The sequence below is a fragment of the Manis javanica genome, chromosome 3, assembly GCF_040802235.1.
Source record: "Manis javanica isolate MJ-LG chromosome 3, MJ_LKY, whole genome shotgun sequence".
Classification (NCBI taxonomy): domain Eukaryota; kingdom Metazoa; phylum Chordata; class Mammalia; order Pholidota; family Manidae; genus Manis; species Manis javanica.
Window position 1 is genome coordinate 30,736,917 of NC_133158.1, and position 23,445 is coordinate 30,760,361.

General features: G+C 45.2%; 1 protein-coding gene across 6 annotated transcripts in view; it reads left to right on the forward strand.

The window, feature by feature from the left end:
- LOC108408138 (von Hippel-Lindau disease tumor suppressor) overlaps positions 1-23,445 on the forward strand; it is an 88,787-nt gene that overhangs the window by 33,588 nt on the left and 31,754 nt on the right. For 4 of the 6 annotated variants that reach the window (XM_073231023.1, XM_017677912.3, XM_017677914.3 and 1 more), the window contains 2 exons: positions 1,175-1,357; positions 21,489-21,635. In XM_073231023.1, the coding sequence (XP_073087124.1) occupies positions 1,175-1,357; positions 21,489-21,635 (330 nt within the window). Of the gene's footprint in view, positions 1-884; positions 1,060-1,174; positions 1,358-21,488; positions 21,636-23,445 lie in introns of those variants that run through there. The other 2 variants (XM_017677916.3, XM_073231024.1) reach the window with 2 other exon arrangements.

A 23,445-nucleotide genomic window follows, 5' to 3' on the forward strand; every position in this document is an offset into this window, starting at 1 on the left:
TTCACGTGGATTCCTACTCTGTGATTTCTGAAATCCTGGAACTGAAGCATGATTATTTTATTTCTAGTTAAAAAAAAAATTCTTCCCTCACTTCTGGAAGCTCAATGGAATACTTCAAAAAAATGCCATTTATGAAGAGCTTGTAACAACTCAGAAAATGCTTAAGGTATAATATTAATTTGTGAGAGCAGGGTACAAAATCTTAGTCTGGCAACCACCGCTTCCAGAGCCACACCTATGCTTTGGGGTTGGAGAGAGGTTCAGAAAGGGAAAGTACCCTAGCAGGATGCCATGTAACTTACTCTGTTATTTTTTCCCCCTGTATTTTCCAAGTTTTCATTAGTGAACAACCAATAATTTTACAATAAAAAATGAGAAGAAGGAATGCATTATTTTTAGTATTGCCAGTGGTAGTCCCCCTGCAAATTTTGGACATTGCTTTAGAGCTGGCAGAGTGTGCCTAGACCCACAGGCTTTCTTGATCCTTATCGCAGTTCTGTGAGGATAGAAGGCCATGGCTTCATTCCTTCATTCTTTCAGTTCCCCCTGCCAGTCTTGGACTTAAGGATGAGGAGAATGAGAAGCCCAGGGTTTAAGGAGGCACCCACTCTCCAGCTGTGGTGAGTGCAGGATCAGCCCCCACAGTGACAGCCTCCTTTTGATCCCTGAGCACTTCCCTTGCCTCCCCTTGTCCTGGCCCTGCCCCTACTCTGTGCCAGGCACTGTTCTCTTCTGGAGGTCAATAGTGAATGGAACAGATAAAACTGCCAGCCTCCATGGGACATCTATTGTAGAACGGGAAGCAGGCAAAGTTCTACTACCTGCCCTGTTACAATCGAGGAAACTGAGGCCCCCACTGGGTGAGTGACTTTCCCATAGCAAATCAGCAGCTAAAGCTCAAGGCTCTGACCCTCTTGTCTCATGGTGTTTCTCCAAAGTCCTGTGTGGCCTTGAAGTTGGCATTTACATTCAAGTGTTAATGTGCCAGTCGCTAGGGTTATTACATGAAATCAACATTACAACCTGGGCTGCCTGTGGATCCAGCTGATGGAATTTCAGGTATGGTGGAGGGGTAGATGGGGAAGATGTTAAGGACAAAGCCTGGCTAGCTCAGTGACCCTCTTAAAAGAGGACCTGTATTTCTGACTAAGTGGATCTCTCACTTGCCTTCCAGCCTCCTACGTGATCACAGACTTTACCCAGCTGCGGAAGATTAAGTCAATGGAACGGGTGCAGGGCGTGAGCATCACCCGGGAGCTGCTGTGGTGGTGGGGGATGCGGCAGGCCACAGTCCAGCAACTGGTGGACCTCCTGTGCCGCCTGCAGCTCTATCGTGCAGCGCAGATCATCCTGAACTGTGAGTAACCAACGTGCTCCCAACCCCCGGCCTACTGCGGCTGGCCCCTGAGTGTGCTTCTGCATGAGCGGCACTCTCTGGTCTTAAAACCTTTTTCAATCTTAAAAAAAAAATGGAATGAAAGACTTTACCATCCAACCAAGAAATTAGTATGGTAGTCACCTCTGGGAGAGGATCTGGTGGCCAGGGAACAAGGTGCTGGAGAGAAACTTTAAGTCCTTTTGTACCTTTTACATTTGTGTTCTCTATTCCCAAAATAAAAATTTGAAAAAACAGCTATAACATGAAAATGTTTTAAAGTCTCCAGTAAAAATGATTAATGTCCTTATCCTATTTTCTGGTTTTACATCCCAAGAAGCAACCACTATTAACCATTTCTTGTCTATTGACTCAAAATTTGCTATGAATGTACAAAAGCATACATATGTATCTACAACCCCTTTTAATAGATAACAGCACACCATGCACTCAGTTTGTGCTTTTTTTTCACCTAGCTATTGATCTTGCTGATTGATGCATTCTTTTAAGAGCTGCATTGTATTTGACAGATATACTATGATTTATATACCTTACCACCTATTGATAGGTATTTAGGTTGCTTCTTAGGAGTTAATTAATTGTATACAGTTTCATGATACACACCCCTAGACACACACACCCTGTTTGCACACCTGTGAGAATAGCTGCAGGCTGGGCTTCCAGCATTGGAATAGCTGGGTTGAAGGCTTGTATATTTTACATTTTGATTGACTTCAATTTCAGTGTTACCAAATTACCTTCCTACAGAGAGAATACAGTCATGGTGGAAATTTATTCATCAGGTAATAATATCTCCCTACCTAGAGTGGTGTTGTGAAATTGAAGATGTAGAAAAGTCAAGTGCCTGGTGTTCAGTGCTCAGTAGAAGGTAGGGTGTGGGGGTGTGGGTAAGGAATCTGATTGGTCCCACCTAAACCCCCTACAACTCCTAACATCCCCAAAGAGACCCCTTCACTGTGGGGCAGTGAGCCAGCCTTTTAACAAGTACTTCCTGAGAACCTGCCCAGTGTCTGGGGCTGTTCTAGGTTCTGAAATACAGTGGTGGGCAAAGTGACAGGTCCTCTGCTCTCATGCAGAGCATAATATTATGGGGACACAGTCAACAGACAGGAAAACTAAAAATATGTGATGGAGTGACCAGTTGGGGAGCCTTATAGAATGTTATGGTCAAGGAAGACCAGTATAAGTAGCTGAAAATAGAGGAACGGAGAGAAGAGAAAGCCCAGGAGAGGGAGCTGCATGTGCAAAGCCCTGAAGTACCTGGGATGTTGAAGGAACTAGTATAAAGCTGGTATGGGAGGTAAGAAACAGGGCATTCAGAGCCCCAGAGGCCTGCCGAAGACCCTGTGTGGGCATTGGAATTGTCCTGTCTGGGCTTCCTGAGCTGGGAATATCCTGGCTGAGCCAACAGGCCCAGGTTCAGTACCTGCCTGACTGTCTCTCAGGCCTTCTGGAATCAGGGAGGACTTCCAGCGGGAGAAGTTATGGGATCTAGAGAAAGGAACTGAGGGATAAGGGTTTGGAGACTCTACCCTCAGAGATAAGTCAGGGGAGCAGGAACATTGGGTAGCCATGCAGGTGGGGGGATCTAGAGCTGTAGCCCAAGGCAGGCTTTTGGGTCTACCATAGGGGCAGACCGCATTGGGCACAGGGAGGCCAGCAGGACCATCTTCTGCCCTATTTGGCCACCTAGTGACTTTCCAGGACTTAGAGTGTGTCCTGGGGACACAGAGCTTTTGCACACCAGGACTTATTTGATAAGGGAGAGTTCCTCTGATGGCAGGATTTCCCATCTGGAGGCAGATTGTGGGGAAAATCCTGCTCACACTGCAAGTGACACTCCAGTTGGCTCGTTTTTACACAGGGCTGACCCTTCAGCACAGTGTAATCTCTAAATCAAGAGTGGGCACATCTCCAAATAGTGAATCTGTGGCATTTTACTACACTGATGGGCAGTGACTGCAATGGGGCATGGGGCGGGAACACAATAATATGGGTGAACACAATAATATGGGCGGGAACACAATAATATGGGTGAAACCTTTGTAAGAGTGTATGTCAATAATACCTTACAAAAAAAGAGTGGACACATCTCAAGACACGGCTTCCCCTCAGACTTCTCCAGTCACACTCCCTGTCTGGCCAGCTTCCCCAAGCCACCGACCTCCCCAGACTAGGAAGGGGTGGTCTGCTCAGCCTCTAGCCTCCCTACCCTTCTGGAACTGACTTGAAACTCCTGCCTGTCCCACCAGCCCTTCTGTCCTGAGGAGGTACCCCCTCGTTCTGTCAGACAGCCTCCCTCTCCTCCAGTGCCCCCACCTGTAGGCCAGGTCCTCACTCTGATCAGCCAGAGGCACAGGCAGTTTTACAGTGAAGTGGGGAGGCAGCAGGGCATAGCCCTTGGTGTGTGACCTAGGCAAACCCCTTCCTTTCTGTGGGCCCGTCCCTGCCTTTGCCCCGTGGAGGGGGACTGGATGACATCTGTGCCTCGTGCTCTAAGCATGGAGCCTCTCTGGACACTCAGGGCAGGACAGCCCCCACTATTGCCTGGACCTCATGGCATTCCCCCTGGCTGGTGTGGCCGACACCTGCCCTGTTGAGCTGCATGCAGATCCCAGCTCTGGCTTCTCTGCAGTACAGTAGCCTGGCATGTGGTGGATGCTGAGAAATGATTATTGAATGAACGTGCCCTGAAATATTTCTCATGATTTGAGAGAAATAATGGGCTCAAAAAGAGGCAAGAAGGATGTCTGCAGGGATGGGGAAGGCCCCTGAATCACATAATCAGAGTTGAAGGTCCTCCTGCCCAGTCCACTCAGGGGAAGGGGAGGGCAGGTTGAGACCTGTGCCAGAAACCAATTTTGTCCTTGGAGCAGCTGAGATTTTGCAGGGGTGCCCAAGGCTTGAAAGCAGAGAAGTACCAAGAATTGAGACACAGGCAACTAAATCATTGACGTCAGAACCTGGCTGCTGACTAATCTTGAGCATATGCTTAATAACTTGAGGTTAACAAACAATAAGGTGCCATAGTTAAATAAATACACTCATTGCTGCGTGACGCTTTGTTTTAAGCTAACGCTGACTGAGCACTTCTGATAACCAGGTGCTCAGCTGTGTGCTTGGCTTCTCCCAGTGGCCCCTTGAGTCAGCATCCTAAGGCGCCCCTTCTGCACCTGAGGAAACTGAGGCCACAAATAGCAAGTGACTCTCCCAAGAGCACAAGTGTGGTTGTGGGTGGACATGGAGGTCACACCCAGGTGCAGCTGGATGGAGTTCTGGCTTAGTTAACTTTCCTCACAGGAAGCACTGAACTCAGTATTTCAGGATCCTGGAAACAATGATATTTTGCCTGTCTGCCTTTCTTTTGCATAAAACTTTACTCAGATGCCTGCTGTCCAGCTCCAACTGCATAACTTCTCAGGGCTTTGAGAATCCATATTTGTTCCCCAAATCACTTTTCTCTTCCTCTTAGCCCCAACCCTCCAATTAAAGTTGGGGAGGAAGAGAGATTAAAGCTACTTCCCACATTCTCAAATCTCCAGGCTGTTCTTTTGTTTTGGCTTGTGTTTTTACTATTGCTTTGAGTCCTCAAGCAAGATACTTCCCCTTTCTGTATGTATCTTGGACTTTTTTCATTAGCAAAGGAACATGCTATCAATTTGCCTCTTTTTGGAGGCAAACAGAGAGGGCATGTGGGAAGCATTTTAAGTTTCTGTATTCCAACTGGTCAAAGCTGTTTTCCTTTCCCTAACTGTCACATTAGTGAAACTTTACTTTGCATTTACTTGTTGAAGATTGTTTATTGATGTGCTCAGATGCCTTAGGCAGTTTGAGAACCTGAATTCTGTCTATCATTTTTTAAAGTGCTTTAAGAGATTTGAATAAAACAGTGCTTAAAAACCCCACACACCCTAAGTTCTAGATATAAAGCTGCTCCTTCAGAGACTTATGTCTCTAGGTAATATATCTGTATTTAATAGAGGCTTTCAGAAGGTTGTGCCTAAACTGAAAGGTGGGGGTGGGGGCATATGTGCGCACCCAATGTCTTGAAATCATGTTCTGTGGGTGGTTGTGGTCCAATGGTGTGAAGAGCTTGGTCTCTGTTTCTTGATATTTTCTCAGCCTTCATTGCCAAGACCACTGTTACTCAATTGTCAATTTATAACATTACATGTTCTAAGAGTTAGAATAAACTAACAGAAGGCTGACTACCCAACTGCCCATTCCTTCCTCCAGTAAATCTGCTTGCCATTGTCAACTCCTTTTTACTCTTGTTAAAAAAATATTAAATCAAGTAAATTTGAAGATATAACTGGCTTTATTAAACGATTCATGAATTGGGCAGCAGCCCTTCTAGCAACTAAAGGGGTACTTCAAAGGCTACAGGAAAGAAAGGTTTTTCAAGGCAAAGAGAGCATTAAAAAAAAGAAGGAAATTTATTAGCAAGTAATGTATTGTTAGGCAAGGTTCCCTTCCTAAGGGGGAAGGGTCTTCCAGGGAATTCCTCCAGGAAATCCCAGTCGTCTGGTTAAAGGTTACATTTCTGAGAGTGTTGATAGTGCAGTTAGATCAGGTATTAAATCGTGGTTTACTGACATGGGGTTCCTAACTTTAGGTGGCTCCATTATGGGCCTGTGATTTTTCTTAACAATCTTTTTAGCTGGTTCTTGGTTTTCTCTTCTATTAGCATTCCAGGTTCAGGTTTAGGAATGTTGTTACTACACATAGACAACAATGACTTAAATAATTCACATGTGTATTTTTTTTCCCTGTGACAGTCCAAACGGCTCCAGGCTAATAGGCAGCTCCAAGGTTTCCAGGATCAGGTTTTTCTTTTTCATTGCTTTGCTGCCTTAGACACCTGGCTGCCAACTCAAACCTGAGACAGCGACTCTGTGCCTCTCCATACACCTTCCAGGCAGCAGAAGGGCATGCCCTGGAAGTTGCACAACGAACTTACCTTCACAAGCCATTGGCCAGAACCAAGTCACATGGTCTCACCTCATTGCAAAGGGGGCTGGGAAATGTAAACTTTAGCTGGGAGGGTATGTGCACAACCAAAACTGCTATGACTATAGAAGAGGATGGAATAAATTTTGGAAGGACAGCAATCTCCCTGCATTCCTCCCTTCTGGGCCACCCAAATACCCATGTACATCTGGATAACATGCTCATCCTTTTCCCCAAGGGACACAGACCTGGCATCCTAATCACTTTCTTCCTTTAGTTCCAGGATCTGTGGGTGATGGTGTAGTCTTCTCTACCAACCCCTGATGATCCAGTCCCTCTCCATCAAAGAGACGTTATCTGCTCCCGTTCCCCAACACACCCAAAACTCAGCGGTAGAATCTAAACCAGAAGCTACAATCAGAACTCAACCATTTGAAATGAGAAATATGCTGCAGTTCCTTATCTACAGCAGTCAATAAATCTGGCTGAGCAGCAATTGTAAAAGATCCCTTCCTACTAGGGAAGTAAGTGCTCTGCTTGATCCATCTAGCAGCTCCTTACTTTTAATAGGTGAATAGTTCTCAGAGTGTGTTTCCAGACTTCTAAGTGTCAGCAGCACCTGGCAACTTGTTAGAAATACCAATTCTTGGGCCTCACCTCAAAGGCTGATTCAGAAACTGCAGGGGTGGGGCCCTGAATCTGTGTTTTAACAAGCCCCTAGTGGGAGGCTTTTGGGGACACCCCCCCCTGTTCATTTTTCTGAAGTGGGGACTGGAGTCAGCCCTTATAGGGGGGCAGGGTATCTTTCACAACCCACTTCCCGCTGGTGTGGGCTTGCGGGCCTCCTAAAGGGAGCTGTAGGGGTTAAATAATTACAAACTTTTGTCACACCAAGCGTGGTGTCTTTGGCAGTACAATTATCTCAAAAAACTAGAAGCTCTTGCCTCTTGGCTTCTGATTAGTTCTATATACAATAACCACAACTAACATCCAGCCTGGACATACTTTCGTATCTTAGTTCTTAGCCCTGAAATGTTTGATCTTTTGTTTAGTGGCCTGTGTGCTCAGCTTGCTCCACCTCCCATCCTAATTTCATGTGCTTACCTGGAGCCTCCCTTGAGGCCACCTGAAACAATCATTTGGATGGGAAGGAAGCACTCTTAATTTGACTTTTGCCTCTGGGCTCTCTGTGTCTGGCAGAAAACCCCTTCTGAGGCACTTGCTGGAACTGAGAAAGGTGGAATGGGTATTAGAAAGGTTAGGGCTGCAGTCGTATCTCCTGTGAGGCCTTCTCTTCAGAGCCCCTGAACTGGGGATTCTCAATCAACTGGATTGTCAACTACAGGCAGGGAGTCTTCCTTTTCAACTCTGCTTGTGCATGCCTAGCTCCACTGGAGTACACCTCTCTGTTGTTGGAGTGCTGGAAAAGAAGCCACATATGCCAACACTGAGAGCCCTTTCAACTTCTTTCCCTTTTGCACATGGATTGCCTCCTGGTACAGGTAATGGTTTTGCCAACTGCTTTGCTTCGATATAAGAGGTGTAAGCTTACAAGCAGGAATTTTGGTCCAACCTGCAGTACAAGGGTTCCTTGGTGCCTAGTGCTCCACGCCCAGGTACCAAATTCCAAAATCAGTTATTATACAGGGATGATATATAAGACCAAAACAACAGCAGCTTAAACTAAAAGAGGGTTTCTTCCAGCTAGTGGTGTGTGTGTCAGCGATTCAAGGCCCATATAGTGGATCCACAGTGTCAGAGGTTCAGGCTTGTTCTGTCTTATTCTGCTGTCCTGACTTGAGATTTCCATCTTGTGGTTAAAAATTCTTCCTTCTTCTACTGCCTTTCCCACATTCCAGCCAGTAGGAAGGTGGGGCGGGGGGCACTTCTATTTCCTTTTAAGGGTACAACCTGGAAGGTGCACTTGTCACTTCTTTAAGTTCTGTTGGCCAGAACTTAGTCACATGAACATAATGAGCTACAAGGGAGCTGGGAAATGTAGTTTTTAGCCAGGCAGCCAGCCATATGTCTAACTAAAACTCCTAGGATGTAGGAAGACAGGGAACGGGTATTCTCTGCCACGTTGGTACTATCTCTAAATTATGTGCTTATATTGTTCTTTTCATATTTATCAATTTAAATATTATCCACTAACTTCCTAGAAGAGAATTTGGCTTATACACACCTCCCCTCTCCTTTCCCCCAGTACATTTATATCAAAATTCTTAGTTCCCCTATAGATTGCTTGTGCCAGTTTTAATGAAATAGCTTTACATTTCTCATTCTTTTTCCATCAGTTCTAGGCAATGCCTCTTTATTCTCTACTTTGTAAGATGAAGATGTCCTTTGCCCTTTCTTACCTCTCCTCTCTACGTTCACTTCCCAACTTCTGGTAAAGACTGATTGTAAAGTAGTTCTTCATGGATGTTGTCACATCTCCAAGTTTTGCTGAGCCCGTGGGGAAGAGCTGGGTCTTGGATGAAGCCTCAGGAAGGGGAATGCTGCTCTTGTGTCCTGGTTGAAAGATGCCTTGTTGTGCTGGGGAAAGGACCATGTGTGTAGGGCACCTGCAGAGCAAGTCATGTCCCAAAGCATTTTCCAGTTCTTGCGCTGGGAGAAGGCAGGGCTTCAGTCACTGTGGGTTCCGTGGAAGTAGTGTGAGAGTAGTGTGCCTCAGGAGAGTGCTCTGGTGAGATACCCTGCTGCAAACAGTGGGTTTGTGACTAACCTAACTTTGAAAATCCTGTATGCTTTATCAGTGCCCCCAGCCTTTGGGGTTTCATGACACCACTAGCATATTAAGGCTCTGAGAGGTCTTATAGCAGAGAAACCTACTTAAGCAAGCATTTCCCATTTATATTTGGCCATGGAACCCCCTTCTCATTTGATGATTATTAATATTTGATAGAAGCAACACACTGTAGAAATCACTGCTCTAGTGAAATGGCCAGACATCTCAGGGAACCTCATAATAGAGAGTCTGGGGAACCAGGGGCAGCATTTATACAGTCAGGCCAGCATTCAGCATCAGAAGAGTCTGACCCTGGGGGCTAGGGCCAACCCATTGGCTAGGGTTTAAATCATAAGGGTTCTGTTCCTGAGAGGGGCTTTCCAGACCACCAGGCTCAGGAAGAGGCTGTGAGCCAGGCTCCAGAGCCTGTGTGCTGACATCATGGGGGCTTGGGAGCTGGAATCAAGGCTGAGGCCAAAGTATCAGAGCTGTGGCTCCCAGCCAGAGGCAGATTGGCTGTCATTACTGTGAGCTCTGGAACTGGTTAACTGCCACCAAGAGCAGGCCTAGCAGCTGAGCCTGTGAGTTGTTGATGGTGGGGCTCACATGGCTCTCTCGCTGTGAGGTTGGAGGCTGGAGGCTGGAAACCAGGTGTGCTAAAACTGTGAGGCGAGACTCTCCATCGTCCCTCCCTACAGGGAGGTAGATACACGGAAGCTGAACCAGAGAGTCAGTAATGAACTAAAGACATATTTATGAAGTGCCTACTGTGTGCTGGATGCTGGGGACACAGTCATGAAAATACAGAGATGGTCCCAGACCTCAAGGAGCTTGTAGTCTAGCTCGGAGACAAGTATTAGCAGGGTGAGGGCACAGCGACATGTAACCCAGTACAGTGTGAGTGCCCAGCAGAGAAGTGCTGGTGGGGTGGGTAGAAAGGAAGGAGAGAGGAGGGGAGAATTTGGTCTTTTCAGGAGGAGCTGAGTGAAGAAGTAGAACTTGAGCTTCCATTCAAAGGATGACTGAGCCAGCTGAAGTATGGGAACGTGTAAAGGCCTAGTGCTGGGAAGGAGCCATGTTTGAGGAGCCAAGGAGAGGCCATGGTGGGTGTGTGGTGGCTGAGACTGGGGAGAGGGCCGGGTCAGGCCACCCCAGGGCTGCAATGGCCTGGTCAAGAGTTTGCTTTCTCTGGGAGCAAAGCAAAGGTTGTAGAGGGCTTCTACCTGGGGAGTACCCCTTGTCTGGCTGCCACGTGGAATGGGGGGCCTTTGAGGCTCCAGGTGTCAACCGAGTAGAAGAGAAAAGAAGCTTCTGGAAACTGAAAAGATTTGGGAAGTGTCCAAGGTTTTATTTTCCCATCTGCTGCTACTGTCTTCCTGGAGATTTAAGTTTTGTAATTTTCACACAGTCTGGTTTTGGTTGTGCAATCTTGACAGTTTCTAACTTTTGGTTTGGCATCTCAGCCAAAGTCATTTCCTTCCTGGAGCCAAGCTCTCACTGGGTGGGGAATTTTTGGCTCCGCCCAAAGTGAAATGGAAGAGAATGACCTCTTTCTCTCCCAAAGAGGCTGAGCTGCCCCAAGTTCCAGACAGGACATGTGTATTTGCTCTCTTGGAAGGTTTTCCAACATCTGCCACTTTCTACCCACCAGGGAAGAACAAAACATGGATAGGATTCAGATTCTGGGGCCACTAGAGGTTTGCCCCTGGAGGTGGCAGTGTGTTGGGCCAAGAGCCGAGGCCAGGAGTCAGCGGGCTTGGGTGCTAATCATAACTTGTATTTACCACTTAATATGTGTCAGCCAAGCATCATATGTCACAAATCTTATTATCTTCATTTTACAGATGAGGGAACTGAGGCTCAGCAGTTAGGTGACATGCCCAGTGCCACATAGCTAGTAAGTAATGGGCTGTGATGGGAACTCAGGACTGCTTGGCCTTCACCCCTGCTGAGGTAGGTCACCAGGTGGCACCATGTCTCATGTTCCCCCTCTGAGGAATAGTATAGACATCGCCTTGTCTACTTTCTTGTATACTGGGAAGCTACAAAACATGAGAGGTGGTGGGATTTTTTTTTAAGTTATTGCTGTGTGGCTCAGGACACGTCACTTGACTTTGCTGCCACACATTAGTTATTCCACTGGGAAAATTTAGTCACTGTGGGTTTCTTGGGAGTAGAGAATGAACAGAGGGGTATGTGTAGTGCATCTGCATCAGCCTGCAGTTTTTTAGAGAGGGTGGGGAGGTGCCAGGATGAAAGAAACTGTTGTTTATTGAGCTGCTCTGTACTGAGCTGCTGTAACTAGGCTCGCTTGGGTTGCAGATTTTGGACATGTCTGAGGTCATCTGTTACTCAGGCTAGGCGAGGTTATGTCGCATCACAGGTAAACCCGGAGATTTCAGTTGTTCAGCACAACAGAGATTGATTTCTCACAGTCCAGCGCTGCCTCCTGCGTTCTTCCAGCCAGCTCTGTCGTCTGGAGCACATGGCTCCCAGAGTCCCTGTGGCAAGGGAGGAGAGGGCTGGAAGAGCGCACTAGCTCTTTATAGCCTTGTCAAGGAAGTGATGATAGCGTTTCCACTTAAAATTCATTATCCAGAGCCAGTCACTTCATCCTGGCCATGAGAGCATGAGAAGGAGCAAATGACTATTTGGTAAGCACTCCCTCAGCTGTAGGTTCCCTCGCTTTCGAGGGGTTTATGATAAGGTTTTACCTAACCACAGTCCATGAAGTCTCATGGCCCATGGTCTAAGCCTGGCCCAGCTCTTTCACTCATTTCTGCCACTTTCCCCTCATTTAATTGAATATAGCCACTAGGGTCATCCTTCAGTTGAAGAGACACCAAACTATTTTCTGCCTCAGTTTCTACCTTTGCATATGCTATCCCTTCCCCTTAGAATGCTGGTCTCCCCCAAACTTGCCTTGCATTCTTCCCAGGTTAATGTTTCTCATCTTTTGGGTCTCTGCTTAAATGGCACCTGCCTACAGAAGCCTACCTGGTTCCCCATAGACAAAAGTCTGTCAGGTACCCCTTCATCTCTCAAGTTTGTTTTCATCGCAGAACTCTGCCCAGTGTTCTGTTAGATGTTTCATATTAACTCGCTTAATGTCAGGATTATGTGAGTTTTGATAATGGGTAGCATCCACAATCCCTAACACAATGAATAAATAAATGAGGAAGGATGAGTCATTTTAGCAGCAGGTGGAGTACAGGTCCGGCAGAGAAGCAGAGCTAAAGCAATTAGGAAGACAGGTCATGTCCTCAGATCTGCCTGATTTCACGTCTAGCTTGAATTGGAGTTTTGAGTGGGGTGTATGTATGTGTGTGTGTGTGTGTGTTTGTGTGTGTGTTTACTTTGGATGCTCAGGTGGGTGGAGGCCAGAGATTAGTAGGAAAAGGGACAATGAGGGCCCAGAAAGCTAAATTTGTCCCTGATACAGCTAGTGGGCACCAGTGTTCCTCAGTTATGGCTCAGTTACTTCCATTTGTTCTATAAGGATCCGTTTCAGCCACATGACTCAGCTGAAGAATAAAAACAAATATACAAATATTACATCACTGTTTAACTTGAGGTCTGTGAAAGGTGGGGGGATTTCCAGAGTGTGCTTACTGAGGAAAGACCTTATTGGCGGCTAGAGTCCCCTCTGCTCAAGAGGGCGGCTCCGAACTCGCCAGTCTCTTAAAAGTTCCTGGGCAGCGGGGAAGGAGACCCCAGGCCCTTCTGCCAAGGGCCTGCCATGCATAAGCCTTTCAGCTGAAGGAAGTGGGGCATACATAAGCTACAAGTAAGAGCTACTCTAGGTTTTACTTTACAGAGAGTACCTGGGCCTTTTCCCAGAGCCGTATCTGAATTTAATAGTCCTGACCTAGAGTTAGGGGTGATGACAGTAACAGTAGTAAGTGTGCTGCAGTGCTGTACATACATCATTTGGCTTCGCAGTATAAGTGATTCATGCTCGCTAGAGTCGGGGACATCCTGAAATTCAAAGCAGAGAGAATAAGAAATCGGGCCCATCACTGCTTGTGAACGATGAAGGGGACAACAGAGAAACACCTCTGCTCCCCTGCCCACTGTCCTCCTGTGCCTGAAACTCAGTCCTCATCAGTCTGCGGTGGTTCTCAGCCTCACCTAGGGAATTCTCAAAAACACCCAGACTCTGATGGAATTGGTCTGAGAACCAGTAATCTCAACTCCGTAGTGCCCACAACCATCAAAGTTGTGACTTTGATCCCTGACATCCCCTCCCCATCCCTGGGGTTCCCGGCAGTGAGAGGAACCCGAGCTGCCTGTGCTGTGTGTGACAAGGCTGGCTGCCACCAGCACAGGCACGCAGAAGGTGTCCCACTTGTCTAACCATGCTCTCTGTTACTCTGCCTACGGCCACTGTGTTTTGAGTCCTTGCCACTGCCCACGAGAGTCACACTTACCATTAGAGAATTGAAAATGGTGAGAACAGCTGTCCACCCCAGATGGATAGCTCTTTCCACAGAGACCCTAAGTTGGGTATCAGAGGTTCTTTCTCTGTGTTTTTCAGACTGGACAGAGGCTGACCATTTGCACAATCTGGCCTGTGGCCAGCTGCTTTACATATCTTGTCCCACTGAGTCCTGGGATAGTGTTGGGACAGAGGGATTAGAATTAGTTTGACGCTGGAAGTTGCAAATGAAGCCAAGAGCCTTGAGAAATTTGCCCGGAGCACAGAGATAGGAATGGTAGAGACTGGATCTGGAAATAAGCGTCCCCATGCTTACTCTGGGTTCTACTCTTTGGTCATTCTTTGCAGATTTGGATTTCATGATCCTGTAGAACCAACTTTATGTGAGGAATCTTTTTAAGAAAATAATCCCAGGGCAGAAAGTGCGGCCTGGAAGCTTGAGGCTGCCTCCTACATATCCCCCTACATATCCAGGGGGACATATCATGGGAATGATACAACTGGCTCACTTCCCGGTCTTGGCCTTCATAGACTGGAAACTCAGGAGTGATTTAAAATTTGTCACAACCCTTTTTCATGAACACTTGGCCTCCTTTGCCCCATCCTGTCCTCGATGTTCTATTTTTATCTCAACAATACTGTGGTATATCAGCCTGAAAAAGTGGGTGTCGAATCAGCTCAGCTGCCAGGGATCAGGTTTCCAGGTACTCTGGGCAGAGAGGCCACATGTTTTCCCTCTTCTGGTTTTAATGGGAAGAAAAGAGGCAAGCAAAGTCCTGCTCTGCAGCTTCTAACTTGGATCAGGCATCAGCAATTTAAGAGCAGAGACGAAGATGTTTAATTTAGTGTTTATACATCGTACTTACTGTCTTAGTCTGACAGACAGCTGAAAACCCACAGCATGCTGAGAAAGGAGTTTCACAGGAAACTGAAACTTCTCATCAGATTGTCACTGTGGGCCCGACAAGGGGCTCTGCCAGCTGACCTCTGTGACTGAAGATGGCCCTCGAAGTGTGACTGGGTGGGAGGGTGGGTGTCAGCCTGGAAGGTGCTGCCCATCTCAGTCGCAGGCTGTAGACCCTGCCAGTGTCCAGGATGGGTTTTCCCTCCCCGCGAGTGCTCCCCAAGTCCTCAGTGCTTGCTCGTGACCCAGGGTGTCTGCTCTAGGCCACTGCATGTCACTTTGAAAGAATAAGAAAAAAAAAACTGGACTCTCTCCAGGATGAGCACATAATGAAGCCTTTTGTAGCTTTCTGGGTGGAGGCCATAGAGGTCAGCCACAAATGGGCTGGTGGCCTCAATATTACTGCCAAATATGTTCTGACAGAGAGGCACAGATTTGTGCGGAAAGGGAAGCAAAAAAGTCACTGGGAGCAGGATACCAGAGTTAGGCTGGGACGATCGCCTTCACCTCCGTTTGACAGTGAGGAAACCGAGGTTCGCCCAGGCCTCAGACGGGAAAGGTGCTGCTTTTTTGGGGGCCGCAGGTGGGACTTTAGGTAGCCGATGACTTGCCTTCTACTTTGGCCTGGTGTCTGCGGGAAATTGCAGCCTGGGATCGCCTTCACCAGCAGGCCCAGCCGGCCCAGCGTGAGGGGACTGCTTCTGCCCTCTGCATCATGCGCAGGTGTTATGAGGACATCACTGATTGACCTCTTGAGGAACTGGGATCCCACCTGAGGCAGTGTGTGCAGAGGAGGTGTCCTGTCTCTGGGTCAGAGAGGGGAGGACAGGGAAGATGAGGGCCCCATAGGCATGGGGTGGCCCCTCCCCCCAGGGCCAGGGGCACAGTGCTCCCTTCCGTACACAGCCCAGGAGTGGCAGCTCCATCCCAGCTCCCTCGTGAATCAGTGTTTACCACTGTCTGTTGTTCACTGCTGTCAGTTTGTACAAGAACTTGTGTGTTCTCTCCCCGGTCCGGCCTGTGGAAGGCAATGGTATTACGTCAGACAGGGACCAGTGACTCCAAGAGTCCTGCCTGCATGGCAGCTGTTGGGGGGAACCCCCGGCTCCCAGTTTGGGCCAGAGGGGTCTCAGCTTGGTGGGAGTTGGGGTGGTAGCCACATGATCCATGGACGCCCCCTGAGGTGGCTGAGGACTCCAGGTGGAGGGAATGAAACGTGTCGTCTGGGGCCCCCACTGTGGGGTACAAATCCTCCACACCTTGGTTCTGAGGGGGGACCCCACCTTCCTGCCTTGATGCTCCTGCCTTTCACTTTCTGCCCCGGGCAGGTGTCCTCATCAGCCTGAGCCTCCTTTCCTTGCTGGTTTCATGGCTGTGGTGAGGGTATTATAGTGACATTAACAAGGGCACAGCTTAGACAGTCCCAGGCAAAAACCAGAAGGGAGCAGTATCTGAAACTAGTGATTGCCTGCTTGCTAATGTGGGTCAGATGGATTCCCCAGGGCAAAGGGCTGCTCACTCTCATTATTTTAGCTAGTTTGTTCAGTGATTTTTTTTCCCTTAAGAAACATACTTCCCTGTGTAACTGATGCATGATCATTGTTGAAAAATTCTGCAGTGTGAATAAGCTGAGAAACAAAGCCCACAGTATCAAATCATTGATAATCACACCACCTAGAAATAATCACTAACATTTTGTTTATCTCTTCAGGCTCTTTTTCTCTTCATAAGTAGATGCCTTCTATACTTTTATAAGCATTTTACAAAAAAATAGTAACATTTATGTGTCCTCTGTGTCACTCAGCAATATATTGGCACCTTTTCATGTCAGTGGGTGTACACATACATCTTTTTAGTTTCTATTAAAGTGAAAAAAAATACACAAGTTAAAAAACTTAAATAGGTAGCCAAATTCACAAAGACAAAAAGTAGAATGGGGGTTGCAAGGATCTGGGGGAGTGGGTGGGGTGTTAGTATTTAATGGGGATGGAGTTTCAGTTTGGGAAAATGAAAAAGTTGTGCGGATGGTGGTGGAGATGGTTGCACAATGTGAATGTACTTAATGCAGTAAACTTAAAAATGGTTAAGGTGGTAAATGTATGTTTCACAAATAAGAAAAATAAATAATAAAAATTAGAAAAATGTATAACAAGTCAGAGTTGTGTTAAATGAAAACTAAAATACTCCCATCCTACTTCCTTTACATTCAACATGTGGGTTGTAGAAGAGATAACCAACATTTAAAAAATACAGTAACAACAGCAATGAAATTACCATGTTTTGAGCTAAGCAGTTTACACACACGGTCTGCCTTTGTCCTCATGAAAGTTGTCCAAAGTCAACACAGCTGGGAAGTGATGGAGCTACTTTTATCAGATAGTTTTATTTAGAAGAATAATATACCAGTTTCAGTAAGGGAAAAAATCCCCTATGACCCACCCATTCAGCCTTGTTTCTTTTGTGCTCTCCCTCTAGCCTTTCTTCACTTGTTCCCTCCCTCTGTCCTTCCTTTCTGCTGGTGACAACTCTGGGGCCTGCCATCTACAAAAAATGGGAGTGGGAAATACAAACAATTATACTACATGCTAACAAACTGGATAACCTAGAAGAAATAGACAACTTCCTAGAAAAATACAATGTTCCAAGACTGACCCAGGAAGAAACAGAAGATCTAAACAGACCAATTGCCAGCAATGAAATTGAATCGGTAGTCAAAAACCTATCCAACAACAAAACCCCTGGACCAGATGGATTCACCGTGGATTATTATCAGACATTTAGAGAAGACATAATACCCATTCTCCTTAAAGTCTTCCAAAAAATAGAAGAGGAGTGAATACTTCCAAACTCATTCTATGAAGCCAGTATCACTCTAATACCAAAAGCAGGCAAAGAACCCACCAAAAAAGAAAACTACAGACCAATATCCATGATGAACATAGATGCAAAAATACTCAACAACATATTACCAAACCAAATTAAAAAATACATTAGGAGGATCATACACCATGATCAAGTGGGATTCATCTCAGGGATGCAAGGATGGTACAACATTCGAAAGTCCATCAACATCATCTACCACATCAACAAAAAGAAGGACAAAAACCACATGATCATCTCCATAGATGCTGAAAAAGCATTTGTAAAAATTCAACATCCATTCATGATAAAACTCTCAATAAAATGGGTATAGAGGGAAGTACCTCAACATAATAAAGGCCATATACAACAAACCCACAGCCAACATCATACTTAACAGCGAGAAGCTGAAAGCCTTTCACCTAAGATCAGGAACAAGACAGGGATGCCCACTCTCCCCACTGTTATTCAACATAGTACTGGAGGTCCTCGCCACAGCAATCAGACCACACAAAGAAATAAAAGGCATCCAGATTGGTAAAGAAGAAGTCAAACTGTCACTATTTGCAGATGACATGATATTGTACACAAAAAAACCCTAAATAATCCTCTCTAAAACTATTAGAACTAATATCTGAATTCAGCAAAGTTGCAGGATACAAAATTAATAAACAGAAATCTGTTGCTTTCCTATACCCTAACGATGAATTAACAGAAAGAGAAATCAGGAAAACAATTCCAATCACAATTGCATCAAAAAGAATAAAATTACCTAGAAATAAACCTAACCAAGGAAGTGAAAGACCCCTGAAAACTACAAGACATTCTTAAGAGAAATTAAAGAGGACACAAACAAATGGAAACTCATCCCATGCTCTTGGCTAGGAAGAATTAATATTGTCAAAATGGCCATCTTGCCTAAAGCAATCTACAGATTCAATGCAATCCCTATCAAAATACCAACAGCATTCTTCAACAAACTGGAATAAATAGTTCTAAAATTCATATGGAACCACCGAAGACCCCAACTGGCCAAAGCAATCCTGAGAAGAATAAAGCAGGGGCGATCTTGCTTCCCAACTTGAAGCTTTACTGCAAAGCCACAGTAATCAAGACAATTTGGTACTGGCACAAGAACAGACCCATAGACCAGTGAAACAGAATAGAGAGTCTAGATATTAACCCAAACATATATGGTCAATTAATATATGATAAAGGAGCCATGGATATACAATGGGGAAATGATAGCCTCTTCAACAGCTGGTATTGGCAAAACTGGACAGCTACATGTAAGAGAATGAAACTGGATTACTGTCTAACCCCATACACAAAAGTAAACTTGAAATGGATCAAAGAACTGACTGTAAGTCATGAAACCATAAAACTCTTAGAAAGAAACATAGGCGAAACTCCTTGAATATAAACATGAACAACTTCTTCATGAACATATCTCCACAGGCAAGGGAAACAAAAACAAAAATGAACAAGCTACAAAGCTTTTGTACAGCAAAGGACACCATCAGTAGAACAAAAAGGCATCCTACAGTATGGGAGAATATATTCATAAATGAGATATCCAATAAGGGGTGACATCCAAAATATACAAAGAGCTCATGCACCTCAACAAACAAAAAGTGAACAATCCAAAAAAAAAAAAATGGGCAGAGGGTCTGAACAGACACTTCTCCAAAGAAGAAATTCAGATGGCCAATAGGCACATGAAAAGATGCTGCACATTGCTAATTATCAGAGAAATGCAAATTAAAACCACAATGAGATATAACCTCACACCAATTAGCATGGCCACCATCCAAAAGACAAACAACAACAAATGTTGGCAAGGAACCCTCCTACACTGCTGGTGGGAATGTAAATTAGTTCAACCATTGTGGAAAGCAGTATGGAGGTTCATAAAAAAAAACTAAAAAATAAAATGCCATTTGACCCAGGAATTCCACTCCTAGGAATTTACCCTAAGAATGCAGGAGCCCAGTTTGAAAAAGACATATGCACCCATATGTTTATCGCAGCACTATTTACAATAGCTAAGAAATGGAAGCAACCTAAGTGTCCATCAGTAGATGAATGGATAAGGAAGATGTGGTACATATACACAGTGGAATATTATTCAGCCATAAGAAGAAAACAAATCCTACCATTTGCAACAGCATGGATGGAGCTAGAGGGTATTATGCTCAGCGAAATAAGCCAGGTGGAGAAAGACAAGTATCAAATGATTTCACTAGTCTGTGGAGTCTAAGAACAAAGAAAATACTGAAGGAACAAAACAGCAGCAGACTCACAGAACCCAAGAATAGACTGACAGTTACCAAAGGGAAAGGGATTGGGGAGGATGGGTGGGAAGGGAGGGATAAGGGGCATTACAATTAGCACACATAATGTGGGGGAGCATGGGGAAGGCAGTATAGTACAGAGAAGACAAGTAGTGATTCTATAGCATCTTACTATGCTGATGAACAGTGACTGTAATGGGGTATGTGGTGGGGACTTGATAATGGGGGGAATCTGGTAACCACGAAGTTGCTCATGTAAGTGTATATTAATGACACCAAAAAAGAAAAATGGAAGTGGGGACTGGAATGGGGGTAGGGAGAGCAGAGCATGGCAGTTGTGTTTGAGTAGTTCTGCCCCAGCCAGCTGAGAGGGGACAGGCAAACCAGCCCCAGGTGTGCATCTTATCACCTGTTGCCTGGGGACAAATCGTGTCACCTATCGAAACCTCAGTGTGCTTAAAAATAAAATGCAGATAATTCTGTTAACCACCAGAGATTGTCTGGGAAATCAAATACATCTGCATAGTGCCTTACAAGCATTGTGCCATACATTTAGGCATTGTTAATATTGTGTTAGTCCCAAAATGGGGGTTTGAAAAGGTTGGCCCTATGGTAATGATCACTTTTGTTTAAAGAGAGTGAAGATTTACTGGTTGGAATATGTGCCACCACAGACTCATGGGCCAGAGTCGTCCCAGCCCTGCCTGTTGCACATGTGAGAGTAAGCACGTTGGTGGCGGCCTTCCCTGGGACTCTAGTGACCCCATTTTTGTGATTCTCAAATATGTATCACCCCAAACCGCCAGAGGGTGAAGAGCCTTGAATGCAGGGCTGTGGAATTGGGATTTGATCTGGGAGGCAATGGGGAGGTACAAGGATTCCTATGAAGAGTGTGTACTTTATCTGGACAATGGGAAGTCATTTAAGCAGGAAAGTGATGAGACCATATCTTATTTTAGTAAGAAGTGGTGGGGGAGGGTTCTGGAAGCCTCCTGAGCTGGATGCCTGTGGCCGTCCTGAAGAGATAAAGCTGCACAGCAGTGAAGGCGGGGAGAGGAAGCTGTCTGACAGCAGATTCTCAGAAGCTGGGTGGAAGCCAGTGTAGATACACCCTCACAGCACCTCGGGGGTTTCCCAAACTGTGCAAAGGGGAAGTAGTTACCCTTAAGAAGGCAGGTAGCCTGAGGGCTTCTTTGGCTTGTGCTGCTGGCCCAGGCTGTGTGATCTTGGGCAAGCCAGTGAACCTGCTCAGGCCCGTCTCCTCATCTGCAACACACAGTGTGGAGGCCTGGTGAGGATTTGATGTATGCAAAGCTGGGCCTGGCATGGTTGGCACTCAGTTGACATAGCTGCTATTTTCAGGGTTCCCATCTATAAACCAGGGAAGGATGCACACGTTTCTACTGCTTGGGAAGGGGAAGCTGTATAACTGCCAGATTTCATATTTTGGGGCTCAATTAGGTACTTGGTGGATAGGTATCTTTAACTTCCTTGGATGCTCAGGGAAATGTGTCGTCTGCAGAGCCCTCTCACATGTGTGCCCTCATTTCTCCCCTCCCAGCAGCCCTGTGAGTTAGGGAAGAAGATATTACTATCATCTCCACTTTATAGGTGAGGAAACAGGCTCAGAGAAGGAAAGTGATTTGTTAAAAGTCACACAGCAGGTAGAATTGGAAGCCAGTAGTGCCTGATTCAGAATGTCAGAACTGGACCAACCACAGGAGATTGTCATTCCAACCACTGCATTTTACAGATGGGGAGGCTGAGGTCTAAAGAGGGAAAGAACTCGCCCGGGCATACTGTGAGTGAAAGGCAGAGCCTCGACTGGAACCCAGGTCTCTGAATTCTTGACTCAGCCTCTTGATGGCTAGCCCACTTCACTGAATAATAGTAACTTTCTTTCCATGTCGTTTCAGGGAAACCAGTTCCTAAAATTGAGTGTTCTATCCCAGACTTCTCAGGTGTCGTGAAGCCAGAAAGGCCCTTGGCAGCTTCTCTGAGAAACACTGAAGATGGATGTGCAAAGGAGCAGCCCACAAGGCCACCTGCTTCTTCAGGCCCAGGTATTTTAGATCAAATTTTTTTATGTAAAGGAAATTTATTTTATGTGTATTTATGAGGATATTCAGCTCAGCATATAGTAGCAAAAAATTGGAAACAACAGGAATGGTAGAATTAAGGGCAGTAATAACAATACAATATAGACCCTTAAGCAACATGGGGGGTTAGGGTCACAGTCAAAAATCTGCATATAATTTTTGACTCCATGGTAACTTAACTACTAATAGCCTACTATTGATTTTATGGTAGTAAATGATAAAGTACACTAGTATCTTTACATAAATTTTACACATTCATGACATTACTTTTATTAATTTTTTCAATATTTCAACCGATGTGGTTTGTCTGTAAATCTTTTCAAATTGTTGCAAATCTCCAAAAAAACTTTTCCAATATATTTATTGAAAAAAAATCTGTGGCATCTTACTACACTGAAGGACAGTGACTGCAATGGGATATGGGTGGGGACTTGATAATATGGGTGAATGTAGTGACCAGATTGTTTTTCATGTGAAACGTTCATAAGAGTGTATATCAATAATATCTTAATAAAAAAAATATCTGTGTGTAAGTGGACCTGTGTTGTTCAAGGGTCCATTGTATTATTAACAATGATGTAGATATATGTACATACATGGAACACATGCTTATGATATATTGAGTTTAAAAAGCTGGAAGTCAAATAACAAAAGAATATATATCATTTATTACCATTTTTATAAAGAGAAAAAAAAATTCTGTAATTGAGGGCTTTCTTTGTCCCATATACTGTTCTAAGTACCTTGAAGATGTTGACTTATTTAATCTTCGGTTAGGTATGTGAGTTAGGTATTGTGATTATCTCCATTTCACAGATAAGGAAACTGAAGCATAGAGAGTTTAAACAGCCTGCCAAAGTCAGCATCAGCTGCGAGAAGCATGCACAGGCTTTGCAGTAGACAGATTAATATTTGTATCCGGTCTATGCCACTTGTGAGCAGAATTATTAGTCTCTCTGCACCTCAGTTTCTTCATCTAAAAAATGGGCATAATAATAGAAACTTTGTCATGTTGTAGAATGGAATCAGACACCTCAGTATCACCACCATTAAATGTGAGCAGATATTAGGAACATTCCAGACATCCCAGATAGGTTGATTCTGGAAATTTAATTCTAGGTCCAGGAGTCTAAATTATTTCCTGTAGCTAAGATAAAAGCAACAAGTACAGAACTCTGATCTTTTAAAGATAAGGGGCAGTGGTCCTACAGCAGATGTGACACTGGCTGATGGCCAGAGAGAAAAATGATAATAAAATAGGGAAATTCTAGGGGAGTGCTCGTCAAGATGGAGGAGGTTACATGTGTAGCAGCTTCTTCTGGTGTTTCTTACACATCATATGTGTAAGAAATGGATGGTTATTTCCTTTTTATATTTGAGAGAGCTCAAATATACCAGCCTTTACTCCCTTCACTTTCTGAATGGCCCTTGGGAGCACATGTGCCCCAGCAGGCCAAGAAGATTACTAAATACACACACACACACACACCCCTGCAGACAGGGATAGGAAGATGTGCTCCAGCAGGTCAAGAAGATTAATAAACACACACACACCACCCGCACCCCCCTGCAGATAGGGACAGGAAGTCAGCTGTCTAGCTTTGCCCAAACTGCAAATAAGAGAGTAACCATTAATTTCATCAAATAACCCCAAACCTATTTTCTCTTGGGAAAACCCCAAGTTGCCATTGTTCAAAGTTCAGGTTGTTGGATAATCTTGTAAGAGTGGAGAATGAGGAGTCAGGGTGGCTGGGGAGGACACAGACAGGGGACC